The sequence below is a fragment of the Rhinoraja longicauda genome, chromosome 11 (assembly GCF_053455715.1).
Source record: "Rhinoraja longicauda isolate Sanriku21f chromosome 11, sRhiLon1.1, whole genome shotgun sequence".
In the NCBI taxonomy this organism is placed as follows: Eukaryota; Metazoa; Chordata; class Chondrichthyes; order Rajiformes; family Arhynchobatidae; genus Rhinoraja; species Rhinoraja longicauda.
Genome location: NC_135963.1, coordinates 42,644,880 through 42,663,940, shown reverse-complemented (window position 1 = coordinate 42,663,940; position 19,061 = coordinate 42,644,880). Strand labels below are relative to the sequence as shown.

Here is a 19,061-nt window from a genome sequence, read left to right as displayed (position 1 = left end):
CAGTCAATAGTATTCTATTCTTCTCTCAGGTTTCTGGACATCATGCCTTTCATTTCCACTTCAAATGCAGACAATATCATGTGAATTCAGCCCCCAAGGCCTGATGCTCCTCTTATTTAGACTGTGGTTGATCTTCGCTGTCTCAGTTTAGCCCTGAACTCCATATTCAATTCTGGCTCTAAGCTTAACATTAACCCCTTTCTTTCTCCAAAGTATTACCTGAGTATTATTATTATAATAATAATAATAATAATAATAATAATAATAATAATAATAATAATAATAATAATAATAATAATAATAATAATAATAATAATAATAATAATAATCTTTTATTTATTTCGCACTTTTCATGCAATTTTCCACAAAAACAAACACATGTCTAAACAAAGATACAATATAAAACAGTAAGGATATAGGCATACAAAGCACAGATTTATATAAAAATATAAAATGTACAATTGGGAGTGTAAAAGAACAAAGGAAGTAAAATCAGTTAAAAGCTTGAATAAAAAGATATGTTTTTAACCGCCGTTTTAAAATCTCAAATGAGTCGCGTCTCTAATAGCCCTGGGTAGGGTATTCCACAGCTTGAGGGTGTAAGTGAAAAAGACTGCTTCCCCAATTTTCTTACTGCTGCGGCATTGAGTGGCTATCCGGCCAGCATCAGAAGATCTGAGCGCTTGAGTACGGTCCCAGCACAACCCCTGCGGAACACCACTTGCCACTGGCAGCAAACCAGAAGAAGCCCACTTTATTTCCACTCTTTGCCTTCTGCCATCCAGCCAACCTGCGATCCATGCTAGTATCTGCCCTCTAATTCCATGGGCTCTCATCTTCTTTAGCATGCCTCAAGCTGGATGGTTTAGCTTAGAGATACAGCATGGAAACAGGCCCTTCACCCCACAACCTTGGCGTGATATTTGACTCTGCATTAAAGTTTGACAAGCAAGTCAATGCTGTGGTAAAAGCCAGCTTCTTCCAGCTTCGTACCATAGCTAAAATCAACCCATTCCTCCAATTTGACGACATTGAAAAAATCATCCACGCTTTCATTTCCTCCCGGCTAGACTACTGCAACTCCCTATACACTGGGATCAGCCAATCATCCCTGTCCCACCTGCAATTGGTCCAAAACGCCACAGCGAGACTCCTAACGGGTACCCGTAAAAGGGACCACATCACCCCGATTCTGGCCTCTCTTCACTGGCTCCCAGTACAGTACAGAATCAACTTCAAGCTCCTCCTATTCACATACAAAGCCCTAAACGGGCTTGCCCCCCCTCCCATATCAAAAATCTTCTAACCCACCACTCTATCTCCAGGTCCCTCAGGTCGGCCAACTTGGGGCTACTCACTATCCCGCGGTCTAGGCTTAAGCTCAGGGGTGACCGCGCTTTTGCAGTTGCAGCTCCTGGACTGTGGAACAGCATCCCTCTCCCCATCAGAACTGCCCCCTCCATCGACTCCTTTAAGTCCAGGCTCAAAACCTATTTCTACTCCCTAGCGCTTGAGGCCCTCTGAGGGGGCGCTGTGAACTGTTCATGTATGTGCTGTTATGTTTGTGTGCCATTGTATGTTCGTTCTTAGTACCTGAACTGATGTACAGCACTTTGGTCAACGTGGGTTGTTTTTAAATGTGCTATACAAATAAAATTGTCTTGACTTGAATTGACTTGACCAAGTCCACACCGACCATCAACCACTCATTCAACACTAGTTCTGTTTTATCCCACCTGCACCTTCATTCCCTACATACTAGGGGCAATTTACAGAGGAGATTTACGCCTCAAAGAGTCAGACAGCACACAACAGACCATTTGGCCCAACTCATCCATGCCAATCAATGTGCCAACTTGAGCTAGTTCCATCTGCCTACATCTGGCCCATATCCCTCTAAACTTTTTATATTCATGTATCCATTTAAATGTCTTGTAAATGGTGTAATTGTACCTGCCTCTGCCACTTACCCTGGCAGTCCGTTCCATTAACTCACCCCCATCTGTGTGGAAAACATACACCTCAGGTCTCTTTTAAATCTTTCCCTCCTTTGTCTTAAACCTATGCCGTCATGTTTTAGACAGTAGGATAACGTTGCCAAGAAGAGTGTTTCTAGAACTTAGCTCTCTGTGAGTCTCCCATATTTGTCAAATTTATCCAGCACATTCCTGAGTGCTGACTCGTTGCAGCTCCTCTACGGCAAATACGTGATAAAAGGCAAAACAAGTCCGAGGCCTTTGCTGGCTATCAGCCCTCCAATGGACGCTCACTGCCTAATGTGGCAAAGGAGCAAGCAGACTGACTCTTGCTTTCCACCAGTCATGTAGACACTCAGCCAGAATGCCTTTTCAGTTTCAGAGACAAACAGCGAGAGATAAACAGAGACAGGAAGATGGAGTCAGAGAGCATGAGACCTAAAAAATGAGGGAGAAAGAGAGAGAGAGTGAGGGAGCAGGAAATTATGAGAGGGAAGGGAAGAGAGAGGTGCAGAGAAAGAGAGGAGACAGGCAGAGACGGAGACAGAGATGAGAGAGAGAGAGAGGAAATGAAATAGGAAGAGTCACAGAGAGATAGAGAGAGGCAGGAGGATACACAGAGTGAAAGAGAGTGATGGACAGTTGGGGGAACAGATACAAGCAGACTGTATATGTGAAAGAGAGAATAATAGGGAGAGAGAGATGCAGAAAGGGAAAGGTGGAGTGGGAATGAGAGGTCAGGCAATGGGAGAGGCATTGACTGGAATTTAGAAGGATGAGGGGGGATCTTATTGAAACATATAAGATAATTAGGGGATTGGACACATTAGAGGCAGGAAACATGTTCCCAATGTTGGGGGAGTCCAGAACAAGGGGCCACAGTTTAAGAATAAGGGGTAGGCCATTTAGAACGGAGATGAGGAAGAACTTTTTCAGTCAGAGAGTTGTGAATCTGTGGAATTCTCTGCCTCAGAAGGCAGTGGAGGCCAGTTCGTTGGATGCTTTCAAGAGAGAGCTGGATAGAGCTCTTAAGGATAACGGAGTCAGGGTGTATGGGGAGAAGGCAGGAACGGGGTACTGATTGAGAGTGATCAGCCATGATCGCATTGAATGGTGGTGCTGGCTCGAAGGGCTGAATGGCCTACTCCTGCACCTATTGTCTATTGTCTATTGACACAGTGGGAGTGAGACATATCAACAGAAGCATATTGAGATATAGATCCAGAGTCAGAGTCAGAGAGAGAGAGAGAGTCAGAGACAAATAGGAATAGAGCTGGAGAGAAAGGTTCAGGGAGACAAATAGAGAGATAGTGAGAGAGGACCTCTGAGACCTCAACACCTGTCATCTCGTCGCCCCTCCTCCCGTCATGCAGTGACCCTCTGTGGCTCCGGTTTCAACATACTAGGAGCATGGAGAACCAGCTGGGAACAGACATCGCAACCTCCTCAATTCACTGTCGCACCAAACACCACAGCCCCACCCAGCTCGGACATGCCCCGCAAACAGTGGGTTGCCCTCAACCGGCTCCACACAGGGGTCGGCCGGTTCAACGCCAACATGCATCGTTGGGGGTTGCGTTCATCCAGCAGCCTGCGTGTGTGGAGCAGACCAGCAAACAGCGCAGCACGTCATGTTCGACTGCGCTGTCCTCCGCCCACCTGGTGGAGGGGTAGACCTCACGCCATTCGACAACAGCACATTGAACTGGCTACAGCGCCTGGAGGGCGTTACATAACTTCTACTGCCTCAAACGCAAGAAGAAGAAGAAGATAGTGAGAGAGAGAAACAAAGACCAAGAGTGAAAAGAGATACTGAGACAGAGAGAAACACAGAGAGAGAGAGTGAGAAATTCAGAGGAAGACAGATAGGAAGAGACAGACAGTGAGAGGGAGACTGAGAGTGAGACAGAGAGAGAGAGGCAGAGACAGAGTGAGAAAGAGGAGGCAGAGACAGACAGACAGAGAAAGAAACAAAGGGACGGAAAGGGGGAGAAGCAGACTGAAGAGACAGAGATGAGAGAGAAAGATTTAAAAAGACAGATGGAGAAGTGTGGAGCAATGAGGAAAGAAGAGTGATAGAGATAGCAAACGAGCACGTGCTGAAAGACAAGAACACGCTTCAAGCTTCCTTCTTCCCCAAGATGTACCCTGGTCTGCCAACTGCTCAGGAAGTTGCAAGCTGCTCAATGATAGTCTCAACCTGTTGCTGTTCATATTCCCAGGCCCTGCTGTGAATGCCTACATTAATGCAAGGAAGATTGAGAGTCATAGAACTGACCAACGCTCACCCATCTCATTGAGTCCAGATTTAAATCCCAACCCTGGTCTTTAATTTTCTGACTGTGATCCTGTAACATAGTCATGTATACCCCACTTTGTGAAGACCCTACCTCTGGGACTGAGAGGAGAGCATGGAAGAGGGCATTTTGGGTGCATCCCGCTTGGTTCCAAAGGTAGATTTACCTGGAGCTGGGCCACGCACTTGGTGATGGGAGCCGTGAGCCAGAACGCCCTGCGGACATAGTGTGAACTGAGTCTATTGGCACTCGGTCAAAAGGAGCCAAAAACGCAGCAGCTGCAGATCCTCACTACACGTGTTAGCACAGGGTTGGGTTTAGAGCTGCCTGCAGACTGGGAACCAACGATCGCTGTGCAAGAATGCGTTCTGCTTGGACACTGATCATCAGTGGTGATTGATTCCGGGACCATTTACTCCTCTCAACTCTCATGAACCACTTAGCTCTACACATTGCAGGGGTGATCTTTGGTATTGATTCAAACAGCACCAGCAAGGAGAGGATTCATAGACAACCTCCAAATGCCAGAGTAGAAGGCGTAGAGCTGCCTTCTTGTGCCTATGTGGTCCTTCTGGTGAAAGTGCTCTCACATGACATTGGGTCGGGTCTTCCAGAATATAGACTCAACGATGATGAAGGACCCAGCGACACATTTCAAAGTCAGGATGGTGTGTGTGTGTGTGTCTTCCAGTGAAGCTCAGTAGCGGGTGATGTTCCCATACTCCCGCTGTGCTTGGTCTTCTGGCAAATAGTGGTCGTAGGTTTGGCAAGTGCCACTGGAATAACTACAGAGGGCTTTGCTGACAGCAACATAATGCGGGCACTGTGCGCTACTGGTGGAGGGAATGAATGGTTAGTTAATGCGGTGGGTCGGATCCGTTACCTCACTGGATTCTCACTGCTGTAACTTTCCAGTTTTATTCGTGTTACCTTCCAGTTTCTCTCTGCTACTGTTTTTATAACCATTCGCAAGATTATTAGAACGCAGAAAGGGGCCTTTTGGCACGTTGGGTTTAAGCCAGTCAAAGCGAGCAATTCCATCAGTCCTGTTTTCCTTTTCCTTATTTCCCTGTAGTCCTCCCACTCTCTCTCACACACTCATAGAACCATAGAAAATAGGCGCAGGAGTAGGCCATTCGGCCCTTCGAGCTCCTCTCACCTCCCTTTCGATTATTTTGTTACTTACCCCAGACAAGCCAATTAACCCAACAATTAATTGTTGGGGTGTCTGCTGGTCTGCCTTATACTTCTTTTACATGTCCTTTCGCCTTCTTTGGGGTGTCGGGGATACAGCCATTTATCGCCCTCCCCTTTTATTGGTGTTGAATGTGCTCAACAGTGAAGTGGGGGCGGAAATTCTTGGATACGGAGGAGAAGGCGATATGTTTCCAAGTCAGGAAGGTGTTAGGAGAACCTGCAGGCTGTGTTTATGTGCATTCTCTAGGCACTCCCTCTGCTGTTCCCGCCCCTCTGATCTCTCTCTCTCTCTCTCTCTCTCTCTCTCTCTCTCTCTTTCTTTCTTTCTCTTTCTTTCTCTTTCTTTCTCTTTCTTTCTCTCTCTTTCTCTCTCCTTTTCTCTCTCTCCTTTTCTCTCTCTCCCTTCCTGTATTTTATTTTCTGAGCTCTAGTTGATTCCAAACCAGGGCCACATCTGACCCTTCCATTCCTCCCCTCCCCAGCCCCCTGCATCATCCAACCAGGTTGTGAAAGAAGGAATTGTTAACTAGGCCTGGACGTTGGCCAAGGATTGACTGAGTCTGTAGTATTTGATTGGAACCTTTTATTTACACATCGAGCTTTCGCCCTTTCCTGTCAGTAGCCGGATTCCACAACACTGCAGTCACTAAACCAGCTCTCTCGCAACGAACCTTGTAAAAAAAATACTGAAAGTCTCTTGTGAATACTTTATGGGTTAGGGTCAGAGCTCGTACAATCTAAAATTAGCACGCAGCAGCTAAATTTAGTGTATTATAGTCAGAGACTGCAAGGAGAAGTTGAAACTGCTTCTGGGTGCGGCGGGGTGTATAACGTTGTCTCAGAACAAGCCCACAGTTCACTGTGCAGTCAGCGAAATAAACAGGAAGTTTTACTCAAAATGGGAGCTTTGACGTCAGATGTGAAAGCTTTAAAGTTGCTGACCACAGGCAGCTAGGGCGAGGAGCACAGAGTGAGCTCAGAGACGTGTGTGTGAGAGAGAGAGAGAGAGAGAGAGGAGCGAACTGTCAAGCCTTGCCATCACAACCACGACTCACTGACATTACCTGCAACTCCGGGACTGACTGAGTGATCAGAATACAACCCGAGCAGCCAGACATATCGCCAGGCTGCCGTGGGAGCTGAACCAGTGAGGTGAGTCTTAACTGAGCAGCGCAGCGGGGAGTTGGAGCTGAGACTGAGTTTGGTGACAAGTTGAGACTGGGCCTGCCCAGGTGAGTCCAGGCCTGTCCCATAGAGGGTGCGGTGATTCGTTATCACTGTCTCTCTGCTACTTCGCCCAGTCAAGGACAGAACATGCATGTCATTTTTATGTGTGGGAGGTGCCCTCTGTGGCGCCCAATGCCCCGGGGGCACCCGGTGCAGGTTCCTGTACACGTGGTAAAAAGGGGAACAATTTGCTCTGCTTTAGACCGCACTGGCCAGGTGTGTCTCAGTGTCCGCCTCTGTCAATGTACAGCGAAGAGTTCAGTCCTGTATTGGTCCTGTATGTGAAGTGTGTGCGCCTGTGACTCTATCAGCTTCTCCAGATCGATGACTTGGAGTCAGCACATAGACACACTGATAACGAGGAACTAATTGCTGTGATCCGGGACTGCTGCCTACTGGCGTTTCAAGGTTGTGAGAAGGTGGGTAGGCAACGTCTCATCCATCTCTGTTTCCTTCTACTCTCTTCTTTGTTCGTTTCCGGGCTTTAAGCATCATTGCAAAGTCCCCTCTTTGCTCTTGAGATGAGCTGTTGTCTTGAACCACTGTGGTTTCGATTTAAATTGAGAGATACAGTGTGAAAACAGGCCCTTCGGCCCACTGAGTCTGTGCCGCCCAACGATCACACCGTACACTAGTTTTATCCCACACACTAGGGGCAGATTTACAGAAGCCAATGAACATAAAAACCTGCACGTCCTTGGAATGCGGAAGGAAACCTTTAAATGTGGGAGGAAACCCTCCTCCTTAAGGGAGAGGGGAGCAGGCAGAAGTCATTGGCACAACTGATATATGTGGGAAGCAGATGGAGGTTCTGCAGTATGAATAATGGTTGAGGTAAAAGGGTCTCCAGGGTCGTGTTCGCGGATTTGTTTCCGTTCCAAATACTAGTGAGGGTACGAACAGGAAGACAGGGGAGATGAATGTGTGGCTGAGGAGTTGGGGCAGGGGGCAGGGATTCAGATTTCTCGATCATTGGGATCTCTTCTGGGGCAGAGGTGACCTGTACCAGAGGGACGGGTTGCACCTTAACTGAAGGTGGACCAACATCCTAGCGGGCAGGTTTGCCACTGCTGCACGGGTGGCCTTAAACTAGATTGGCAGGAGGCGAGAGTGGGATCCTACACAGGGCTGGGGCAGGTGAGAGGTTAGAAGTGGGTATGGAGGGTGATTAGACTAAGTTTAGTGGACGGAATCGGCAGGAGTAAGGCAGGGAACGAGGAAGGAATCTTGGTTTAAATTGCATGTATTTTAATGCAAGAGGCCTGATAGGTAAGGCAAATGAGCTTAGGGCGTGGATAGGTACGAGCGACTGGGACGTTGTAGCTATTACGGAAACCTGGTTAAGAGAGACTGGCAGCTCAATGTTCCAGGGTACAGGTGCTTCAGGAGAGACAGAGGTGGGAGAAAAGAGGTGGGGGGATTGCATTGTTGGTTAAGGAGGATGTCACGGCTGTGTTCAGGGCTGACAGAGCGGACGGTTCGTCTAGTGAGGCTATATGGGTGGAGCTGATGAGCAAGAATGGGATCATCACCTTGTTGGGAGTGTATTACAGGCCTCCAAACAATCAAAGGGAATTAGAAGAGTAAATATGCCAAAGGATTGCAGGCAGTTATTGGCCTAATAAGGTTGTCTTGGTAGGGGATTTTAACTTTCCCAATATTGACTGGGAATGTCATAGAGCGAAAGGTTTGGACGGGGTCAAATTTGTCAAATGTGTTCAGGAGAGTTTTCTCTGACAATATGTAGAGGGTCCCACATGGAGAGGGTAATACCTGTTCTTGGGAAATTGGGAGGGTAGGTGGATGAAGTGTTTGTGGAGGAGCCTTTTGGAACCAGTGACCACTGTTCTATCAGGTTTAAGATAGTTCTGGATAGGGACAGAGTGGCCCCTCTGTGGACATTGCACTAGAAAAGAGAACTACCACACAAAGGGCTGTCCCCGTTCATTATCTTGAAGATAGACCTCAGGCAACACAAAACGTAACGTGAGCGCTGTGTTAAAATACTAAATTGGGGCAAGGCCAACTCTGAGGGTATGAGACAGGAACTAGCTCGTTGACTGGAGTAGGTTGTTTAAAGGAAAAGGAACATTAGGAAGTATAAGAAAATAACTGCAGATGCTGGTACAAATCGATTTATTCACAAAATGCTGGAGTAACTCAGCAGGTCAGGCAGCATCTCGGGAGAGAAGGAATGGGTGACGTTTCGGGTCGAGACCCTTCTTCAGACTGATGTCGGGGGTGGGACAAAGGAAGGACATAGGTGGAGACAGGAAGACAGAGGGAGATCTGGGAAGGAGGAGGGGGAAGGGAGGGACAGAGGAGCTATCTGAAGTTGGAGAAGTCGACGTTCATACCACCGGGCCGCAAACTGCCCAGGCGAAATATGAGGTGCTGCTCCTCCAATTTCCGGCGGGCCTCACTATGGCACTGGAGGAGGCCCATGACAGAGAGGTCAGACTGGGAATGGGAGGGGGAGTTAAAGTGCTGGGCCACCGGGAGATCAGTTGCGTTAATGCGGACCGAGCGCAGGTGTTCAGCGAAGCGATCGCCGAGCCTGCGCTTGGTTTCGCCGATATAAATAAGTTGACATTTAGAGCAGCGGATGCAATAGATGAGGTTGGAGGAGGTGCAGGTGAACCTCTGTCTCACCTGGAAAGACTGTTTGGGTCCTTTGATGGAGTTGAGGGTGGAGGTAAAGGGACAGGTGTTGCATCTCGTGCGGTTGCAAGGGAAAGTGCCGGGGGTTAGGGTGGTTTGGGTAGGAAGGGACGAGTGGACCAGGGAGTTGCGGAGGGAACGGTCTCTGCGGAACGCAGAGAGGGGAGGGGATGGGAAGATATGGCCAGTGGTGGGGTCCTGTTGTAGGTGACGGAAATGTTGGTGGATGATATGTTGAAGTGGGAATTTTAAAAAAAGTGTTCCGACAAGAGTCCAGGACATGCACGTTCCTGTCAGAGAGAAGGGGAAGGCAGGTAAGCGTGAGGAAGCTTGGATGACGGGGAAAATAGAGGCTCTGGACAAGAGTAAGAAGGAGGCACGGGGAAGATATATGTAGATGGGATCAAGTGTATCCCTGGATGAGTTTCAGGACCTAAGGAACAAGCTTAAAAAAAAAGCAACCAGGAGGGCAGAAATGGGCGAGGAGATAGCTCTGGCAGGTAACTTTAAGGATAATCCCAAGAGATTTTATGTAGATAAAGGGAAAAAGAGTACCCAGAGAGAGAGTGGGACCCCTCAGGAATCAAAGCGGTCAACTCTGCCTGGAGCCACAGGAGATGGGCAAGGTCCTTAATGAGTATTTCTCCTCCGTATTTAACGTGGATAAAGACATGAGGATTAGGGAAGATGGGGCAGTCAATGGAAATGGCTTGAGAGCTGTTGGTGCTACGGTTGAAGAGGTGCTGAAGGTCCTGACGCTTATGAAGGTAGACAAATCTCCCAGGCCTGATCAGATATATCTGAGGACACTGTGGGGAAACTAGAGAGCACTGGCTGAGATTTAGAATAGAATAGAGTGTCATACTTTATTGTCACATGTGGCAAGTCACAGTGAAATTCTTTGTGACGATCAAATAGTCGCCCATAAAGGGCACTTACAAAGTTACAGATCCCCCCCCAAAGCCAGTTCCTCCTTTGTTCTTCTCCCCCTCCCCCCTCCCCCTCATCCCTCCCAACTCACCCCCCCCTCTCCCCCATGGTGCCCTCGCCCCGCCGGGTCCCTGTTGCTCTTCCCCCTCCCCCACTGTGGCCGCCCCCCCCCCCCCCCACACCAGGTCCTCCTTTGTTCCTTCGCTCAGCAGCGGCGTCTTCACTTCCACGTGGTCCGTCCTCGTCCGTTGGTCGGCACCATCACCGACCTCTCCACTAACGCAGCCGGGTCCTCTCCGGACGCTTCCGTGACGCTGACCTACGTAGGCCCCAGCCGCATGGCAACGTCGACCCAGGCACCAATGGCCGTGGGCTCCATTGACCCGCAAGGCACCACCTCCAACCTGCGCAGTTCTGACCCCGCGGGGTCTGGGCTTTGACCCGTGAGGTCCGGCCCAAACCGTTCCACCGCCGGCTGGCGAGACCAGGGCTCCGACTAGCGAGGCACTGGCCTCGGCTTCTCAGCAGCACCCGCGGCGCCTCCAGAAGGCTTGCGATTAAGTCATCATTAAATAATGGTGAGGTGCTGGAGGACTGGAGTGTGGCAAATGTTCGCCTCTATTCAAGAAAGGCTGGCGGGGAAAAGCCTGGGAACTATAGGCCAGCGAGCCTGACATCTGTGGTAGGAAAGTTACTAAAGAGTATTCTGAGGGATAAGATATACATGCATTTAGATGGACAAGGGCTGATTAGGGATGGTCAGCATGGTTCAATGCTGGGCCCATTACTGTTTGTCATCTACATCAATGACTTGAATTGATTGAAAGGTGCAGTATAGAAGCAGACCGTTCAGCCCACCAAGTCCATGTCGACCATTGATCACCCGTTCACACCAGTTTTATGTTATCTCACCTTTACATCCACTTGGGACATTTTAGAGAGCCCAGGTAACCTACAAACCTGCACATCACGGGGATGTGGGAAGAAACCGGATCACCTGGTGGGAACCCACATGCACAGGGTGAATAAGTAAACTCTACATAGACAACAGTCGAGGTCAGGATTGAACCTGGGTATCTGGTGCTGTGAGACAACTGCTCCAGCACTGCATTGCCACAATGTGTTACTGTGCCACTACTGCTGAAGGCAGAGGCTTGGTAATCGAAGACAGGGGGTGAGGGTGGAGGGTTGCCTTTGTCATTAGAAGAATGTGACCAGTAATGTAGACCGGCTGTGCAGGAAGGAACTGCAGATGCTGGTTTAAACTGAAGATTGATACAAAAAGATGAAGTAACACAGCGGGACAGGCAGCATCTCTGGAGAGGAATGGGTGACGTTTTGGGTCGAGACCCTTCTTCAGAATGTAGAATGGCTGCCCCTTTTCCTCCATTGCAACAGAGGTGGTCCAAAAATGAGTCAATAGTTAGAAAGCATTTCCAGATTCCTTGGTGGGAACTGAGAACACTGTATATATGCCACTCTCTGTTTCTCGCCATCATTCATGTTAAGGCCTATAAGCCAGTGGTTTTTGTTCATGACAGTACATGCTGGTATGGTGCACCAGTACCTCTAAAAGGTACCTCTAAAGGGCCAGCAAGGTGGCGCATCAGTACAACGGCCAGAAACCCGGGTTCGATCCATACAACGGGTGCTGTCTGTACAGAGTTTGTAATTTCTCCCTGTGACCTGCGTGGGTTTTCTCCAGGTGCTCCAGTTTCCTCCCACATTCCAAAGACGTGCAGATTTGTAGGTTAATTGGCTTCTCTAAATTGTCCCTAGTGTAGAACTAGTGTAAGGGCGATCGCTGGCTGCCGAAGGGACTGTTTCCAACAGCTGTATCTCTAAACGAAAATGTTAAAGAGAGATTTGGGCCCAACGTGTCCACATCCGTCTACGTTTATTAAAGGTGCGTAGCAGCATTCTTTTGGCCACAAAAATGGGCACTGCGAAAACATTTTGCCTGATGCAGGGTCTCCACTGACCATTTCCTTCCAAGCTGATCCATTTATGTCAAGAATCAATCCTCTGTGCATCCCTCATGCAATTCCATGACTCGGTCAGGCTTAACACCTGTGACACCTCCTCAAAGTCTTTTCCGAAATCCAAATAGGTTCCTTTCACCATTCTATCAGGTCACAACCTCAAAATGATTTTGTCAAAGATTTGTCAAACACAATTTTCATAGAGTTATACAGCACAGAAACTGGCCCTTCAGCCTACTATGTCTCTGCTGACCATCCAATATTCATCAATCCTAATCACAGTTACCAGCACTTGGTCTGTAGCATTATAGGCCTTGATGATTTAAGTGCCTATCCAGCTACTTGCAGGGTAGTACACTAGCACAGCTAATAGAGCAGGGCTTCACAGTGTCAGCAATCTAGGTTCAATCCTGACCTCCAGCACAGTCTGTGTGGAATTTGTATGTTCTCCTTATTACCGTGTGGGTTGCCCTCCTCTGATGCTGCTTGAGCTGCTGAGTTCCTCCAGCATTTTGTTTAAGATTTCAGCATCTGCAGTTCCTTTTTTCTCAAGTTAATTGTCTTATGCAAAGGTCTGGTGAGGTACAGGTACAATGGAAGTCTTCCACAATGCTTCCAAAGACCCATCATTCCTGGTTATGTCCTAATCTTATTACACCTTCCAAAATGTACCACCTCACACTTTGGAGATTAAATTCCACCTGTCTTTGTTCTCCCCATTTTAGCAACTGATCAAGATGGTTCTTAGGCTTAACACAACTCTCTTCACTATCAACTAATTTGTTTATCATCTGCAAACCTCCTTCATCACACTATCGATGTAAACAATGAAGTTTCCCACACCGATCACTGTGTTACACCATTGCGCAAAGTTTTCCACTTCCAAAAATCACCTTCCACATTATCCTCTGCTTCCACTTGCCAAACCAACTTTAGGTCCAAGTTACCAACTTGCTTTGGACCCTTTAATGAACACATCTTGACTCTTCCCAATCCATTTTGATGCTCTAGGTTCTCAGTTACCATATCTGTAGTGTTAGACATTGGTGCAGCCTTTCCTGCGATCAAGCTGACTGGTCCATTACTCTGTTTTCATTCTCCCTTATTTCTTGAACATCGGGGTTCTGTTTGGCACATGCAGAGAAGCTTCTAAAATACCGTGAATTCTGAAGGCTCAAATTCAATGCATCCACTTTTAAACGTCTAGAATTAGTCTGTCAGCTCCAGGAAGTGGTCAGGTTTTAATCACGTAACTTCCTCCAGTGCTCTTTAATATAACGGACTTCAAATTCTGCATTCTCCCTCACCCTCTTCCTCCTTATGATCTTCAAAATGTGTTTTGCACCTGTTACTATGAAAGCAGACGTATTCATGCCTCTGTTACAAATCCTGAACGAATATAATTTATCCTGCATGTGCTACCAGAGAACTTGTGTACACATTTACATTCCACTCCAAACTTGCTGTTTCTGTTTCTTGCAAGTTGACTTGCACATTCTTTTCTATTTCTAAATTAAGCTCGACAATAATTTACAGAATTGTTCAATTCTTTCTATCTCCATGCATTTGGCAACATTATCAGTTTTTCATTTACATTGAATGGGATCTTTAATTTCTCTAGTTTCACCATTTTTGTGCCACTTTTCCAATTTTTATTCCAGAAGGGAATTCATTATGAATTACCTATTTAAATATTTATCATTGTATATTACTTAATTTAGTTTTTTTTATGTCCACCTTAGTCAACTTAATCTTTATGTATGCATAATTTTCTTTTGTTCAGGTTTTCGAATGTATCCATAAATTTGGGATTTAAAATTGGCTTACAGATAGCACACAGAAGGTGATGGTAGAGGGTTGCTCTGGGATTGGATGCCTCTGATTAGTTTAGTTTAAGTTTAGAGATCCAGCATGGAAACAGGCTCTTCAGCCCACTGACCATCATCAATCAAGCGTTCACACTCATTCTATGTCATCCCACTTCATCATTAACTCCTTACGCACCAGAGGCAATTTACAGAGCCCAATTAATCTACTAAAATTGCACGTCTGTAAGATGTGGGTGGAAACTGGAGCACTCGGAGAAAACCCACATGGTCACTGGGAGAACATGCAAAGTCCACACAGACAGCAACTAAGGTCAGGATCAAACCTGGATGTCTGGCGCTGTGAGGCAGCAGCTCTTCCAGCTGTGCCACAGTGTGGTGTACAACAGGGATCAGTGGTGGGATCCAAGTTAAGAAACAAACTGGTGGAGGAACTCAGCAGCTCAGGCAGCATCTGTGGAGGGAAATGGGCAGAGGCCGTTTCAGGTCAGGACCAATCTTCAGACTAAATATGTAAGAAGCAACAGCAGATGCTGGTTTAAACCCAGCCTGAAGAAGGGTCTCGACCCGAAATGTCACCCATTCCTTCTCCAGAGATGCTGCCTGTCCCGCTGAGTTATTCCAGCTTTTTGTGTTTATCTCCAATCTTCAGACTAAGCTGTTGAGTTCCTCCGGCAGTTTGGTTTTTACTCAAGATTCCAGCATCTGCAGACCCGAAGAAAGGTCTCGACCCGAAACGTCACCCATTCCTTCTCTCCCGAGATGCTGCCTGACCTACTGAGTTACTCCAGCATTTTGTGAATAAATCGATTTGTACCAGCATCTGCAGTTATTTTCTTATACATTTTATCTCCAGTATTGGGTTCCTTATCGGTTACCATATATTTTGTATATGAATGTATGAAGTATGATTAGAAAGTTTGCAGATGACACGGAAATTTGTGATTTTGTTGACAGTGAGGAAGAGCTTAGAGATCAAGTATAATGGTTAGAGCAGTAGCTGATGGAGGTCTATTCTGATATGTGTGAAATCATTGGGTCATATACAAGTCATACTTGCGTTCGTTGCCATTGCAATTGTTCTTGCCTACTAATTATTTTGCAATGACACATACATTCCTCCACAACACAGATTGGCACAAAATAATCATAAGAATCATTAAGTAAGTTTGCTGCTTTCTTATTTTTAACCTATATTATCCCCATCGGTTTCGAAGTACTCATGTTATCCTTTGAATGTCCCATTTCCTGCAATTAAATGATAAAATAACAGTTCTATGTGTTCCATTCATATAGCTTAGTTTTTTAGTTTAGTTTAGAGATGTAGCGTGGGAACAGGCCCTTCGGCCCACCGAGTCTGCACCAACTAGCAATCCCCCGCGCATTAACACTATCCTACACACACTAGGGACAATTTACACTTATACCAAGCCAATTTACCTAAATACCTGTACGTCTTTGGAGTGTGGGAGGAAACCGACGATATCAGAGAAATATCAGAAGTCATGGGGAGAACGTACAAACTCCATACAGATAGCACCCGTAGTCGGGATCGAACCTGGATCTCCGGTGCTGCAAGCGCTGTCAGGCAGTAACTCTACTATGGTGCCACCGCTCTATCTGATTTTGCCATTTTACATATCTCAGCCACTGCCTGCCAGAACTGAGCATTTGTTGCGTACCTATGAGTTTTCTCCATTGACCTGATGCTATGTCCTTGGCTGTCAAAGACTGCTTAAATGTGAACCTGGAGCCTTGCTTGCAGGGTGTATTCTCAACATCATAATGTGGTGGGTATGTGGGGTTAGGGATATTGTGAGAGGGTACCTCCAGGTTTAGGTCATGATGAGCAGAGAATTGCCTGGGATAGGGATACAGTAAGGTAAGGATTCTAAGGCTTGGGGATGTGGTGAGTTGCGGTTCCTGAGATTGGGGTTCAGTGGGGAGGTGGTTCCTGAGATTGGGGTACAGTGAGGAAGGGGTACGTGGGGAGCGGGGTATTGGCCAGGAAGGGAATCGGTTGGTGGACATTTGGTTTATGGTGTCTGATCAGGATTTGTCACTTTCTTTCTGCAGGATTCGCATAGGCCCCGAAGTGGAATCAGCTATTTGATCTTGCTCCAGATGATCTTGTTGTGCCCTGAGTTGAAGTTAGCTTTTACCTGGACTCACTTCAGCTGATAGCAGGTGTGCATGTGTGAGAGTGTAAGGGATTCATCTGCATGCACTTTGGTTGGACGCTTGTGAGTGTGAGCAGCGTCCCAGTTTGTGTGCTGCGTGTGTGTAAGTGTGAACAGTTCCCCAGTTTGTGTGCTGTGTGTAAGTGTGAGCAGTGTGCCAGTTTGTGACCAGGGGTGAGAGTGAGTGTGAGCAGTACTTTGGGCCGTTTCTTGTGTGAGTGTGAGCAGTGTGCCAGTTTGTGACCAGGGGTTGGAGTGAGTGTGAGCAGTACTCTGGGCTGTTTCTTGTGTGAGTGTGAGCAGTGTGCCAGTTTGTGACCAGGGGTGAGTGTGAGCAGTACTATGGGCCGTTTCTTGTGTGAGTGTGAGCAGTGTGCCAGTTTGTGACCGGGGGGAGAGTGAGTGTGAGCAGTACTCTGGGCCATTTCTTGTGTGAGTGTGAGCAGTGTGCCAGTTTGTGACCAGGGGGGAAGAGTGAGTGTGAGCAGTACTCTGGGCTGTTTCTTGTGTGAGTGTGAGCAGTGTGCCAGTTTGTGACCAGGGGGGAAGAGTGAGTGTGAGCAGTACTCTGGGCCGTTTCTTGTGTGAGCAGTGTGCCAGTTTGTGACCAGGGGGGAGAGTGAGTGTGAGCAGTACTCTGGGCCATTTCTTGTGTGAGTGTGAGCAGTGTGCCAGTTTGTGACCAGGGGGAGAGTGAGTGTGAGCAGTACTCTGGGCCGTTTCTTGTGTGAGTGTGAGCAGTGTGCCAGTTTGTGACCAGGGGGGAAGAGTGAGTGTGAGCAGTACTCTGGGCCGTTTCTTGTGTGAGTGTGGCCTTGGGCTGAGTCGAGGACAGGCAGAGTGCCGCCATGCTGGAACAAGTGTCGTTGTTTGTGCATTCGATGTGGGAGCTGCTGGTCAGCAAGCACTCTGACGGGCTGTACAACTCTGTGTGCCTGGGGGTGCTGCTGACCCTGCCAGTGCTGCTGCTGCTCCTGGCCATGTGCCTCTGCTGCCAGGGGTGTTGCGGCCACACCTGCTGCTTCTCCAGCTGCCGTCGCCGCCAGCACGCCAGGGCGCGCAGGAAGAAACTCGACGACCTCTGGATATCCAGCCAGCCGCAGCCCATCATGATGGAAAGCCTCTCCTTGTCGGTGTGACACGGCCCCGGGCTCCGGTCACCTCCACGCATCCCCTCCGCTTCGGACAGCAGGGCCACGCCTTCCCTGCAGCCCAACATACCCCCGGACCGCGCCCAGCATGAAGACTGACACCCTGTGGGATATGGAGGGTTCGCCTCCCACTCTGCTGCTGAACCTCTTCCCAGTAATCCAGACGGCCGTGCCAGGTCGGCCAGTCCGGGGCTATCAGGACCTCTAGCCCCTTCTCACCTGCACCTTCACGTTGGCACCTCACAGGGCAGGGACGGAGGTGAGACACCCTACTGGGCTCGGCACCACACCCCACCTCTCCACCCCGCTTGGAAGCTAGATTCTGTGAACTCTGTTACTGAAAGATGATTTATTTTATATCGTTGCACAGAGTTTACAATTGTACACGCCCGTCTGTTACAGGGTGACGGCAGCACAACGAGTTGGTTGTACTCTCCCAGGCCCATGGTGGAGACAGGTATCCAAACATTCCCACAACTCTGTCGTGGGTTTAACTGGACCACACTTTTTGGGGGGGAAATGTGCCTTACATCCTTTGAAAGCTCGTGAGAACTACCAGGCCTTTTACCCTGGCGAGCTCCACAACTACCAACGAAAACCCAGTGGCTGGTTAATGCCTGACGTGTTCACTGATTGACTTTGAGACAATTGGGGCAAGTATGTTGACAGACTGGCCGCACTGGGCCTGTATCTGCACTCATTGCTTTTCAAGTTTTACCCAATTTTTAAAAGAAAATCCCTCTTATTTTAATGGATGTATTAATTTTATGTTTGAAGCTTGTAGTGGAATGCCTATTGGAAATAGTTTGTTCTGCCCAGCTCACACTGAAACAGCCATCAGCACTTGGGAACAACGGATGCTGCACCGAGCACCATGGGTCAGGGCGGTGAGACCACCGCAAGTCTCTCACCCCCTTGTCAAGGTCAGGACTAAAGATCTAGTCATCCATTTTAAGTCGGAGTAAACCTCCGAAGAGGGGAGTTTGGGGCTCAATTCAATCTGTGCCAATATCCCTGCATTACATGGTGAAGAGCAATGTTACTTTTGTATAAATAAAAATGATTCTATTTTTTTTTAGATCCATATTGATTGCGTGAAAAGTATACATTTTGGAACAGAAGTGATAAAAGCCCATGCATTCATCCACAACACTTTGTTTCCAGTCAGGTAGCTGAGATTAAATCCAGTTCATTTTAGTTCAGTTGTGTTTAGTTTATTGTCAGGTGTACCAAGGTACAGTGAAAAACTTTTGTCACGCACTAACCTGTCAGTAGAAAGACAATACATGATTACAATCAAGCCATTTACAGGTATGATTCATGATAAGGGAATAATGTTTAGTGTAAGGTAAAACCAGCAAAGTCTGATCGAGGATAGTTCGAGGTAGATAGTAGTTCAACTCTTACTGCTGTTTGTGGTAGGACGATTCAGTTGCCTGATAACAGCTGGGAAGAAACTGTCCCCAAATTTGGTGGTGTGCGTTTTAACACTTCTATACCTTTTTGCCTATGGGATAGAAGGGAAGTTGGTTTGTGTGATGGTCTGGGCTGCATCTACAATTCGCTGCAATTTCTTGCGGTTTTGGATGGAGCTGTTCCCAAACCAAATGCATCCTGATAAAATGATTTCTATG

The 19,061-nt window shown here is 47.6% G+C and overlaps 1 protein-coding gene across 2 annotated transcripts; it reads left to right on the top strand.

Annotated features, from left to right (window-relative positions):
- The first annotated feature begins 6,100 nt into the window (after positions 1-6,100).
- Positions 6,101-18,457, top strand: kiaa0040 (KIAA0040 ortholog). 2 transcript variants are annotated; one of them, XM_078408012.1, is made up of 3 exons: positions 6,101-6,622; positions 7,018-7,116; positions 16,173-18,457. In XM_078408012.1, exon 3 carries the CDS (start codon positions 17,125-17,127, stop codon positions 17,413-17,415), a length of 291 nt encoding a protein of 96 aa, XP_078264138.1. In that variant the 5' UTR covers positions 6,101-6,622; positions 7,018-7,116; positions 16,173-17,124; the 3' UTR covers positions 17,416-18,457. The 2 variants fall into 2 exon arrangements, with proteins under 2 accessions (XP_078264138.1, XP_078264137.1); XM_078408011.1 differs by lacking the exon at positions 7,018-7,116.
- The last annotated feature ends 604 nt before the right edge of the window (positions 18,458-19,061 follow it).

Bases quoted from the DNA above. Each gene is read 5' to 3' on its own strand.
- kiaa0040 (XM_078408011.1), top strand. From the start codon at position 17,125: ATGCTGGAACAAGTGTCGTTGTTTGTGCATTCGATGTGGGAGCTGCTG.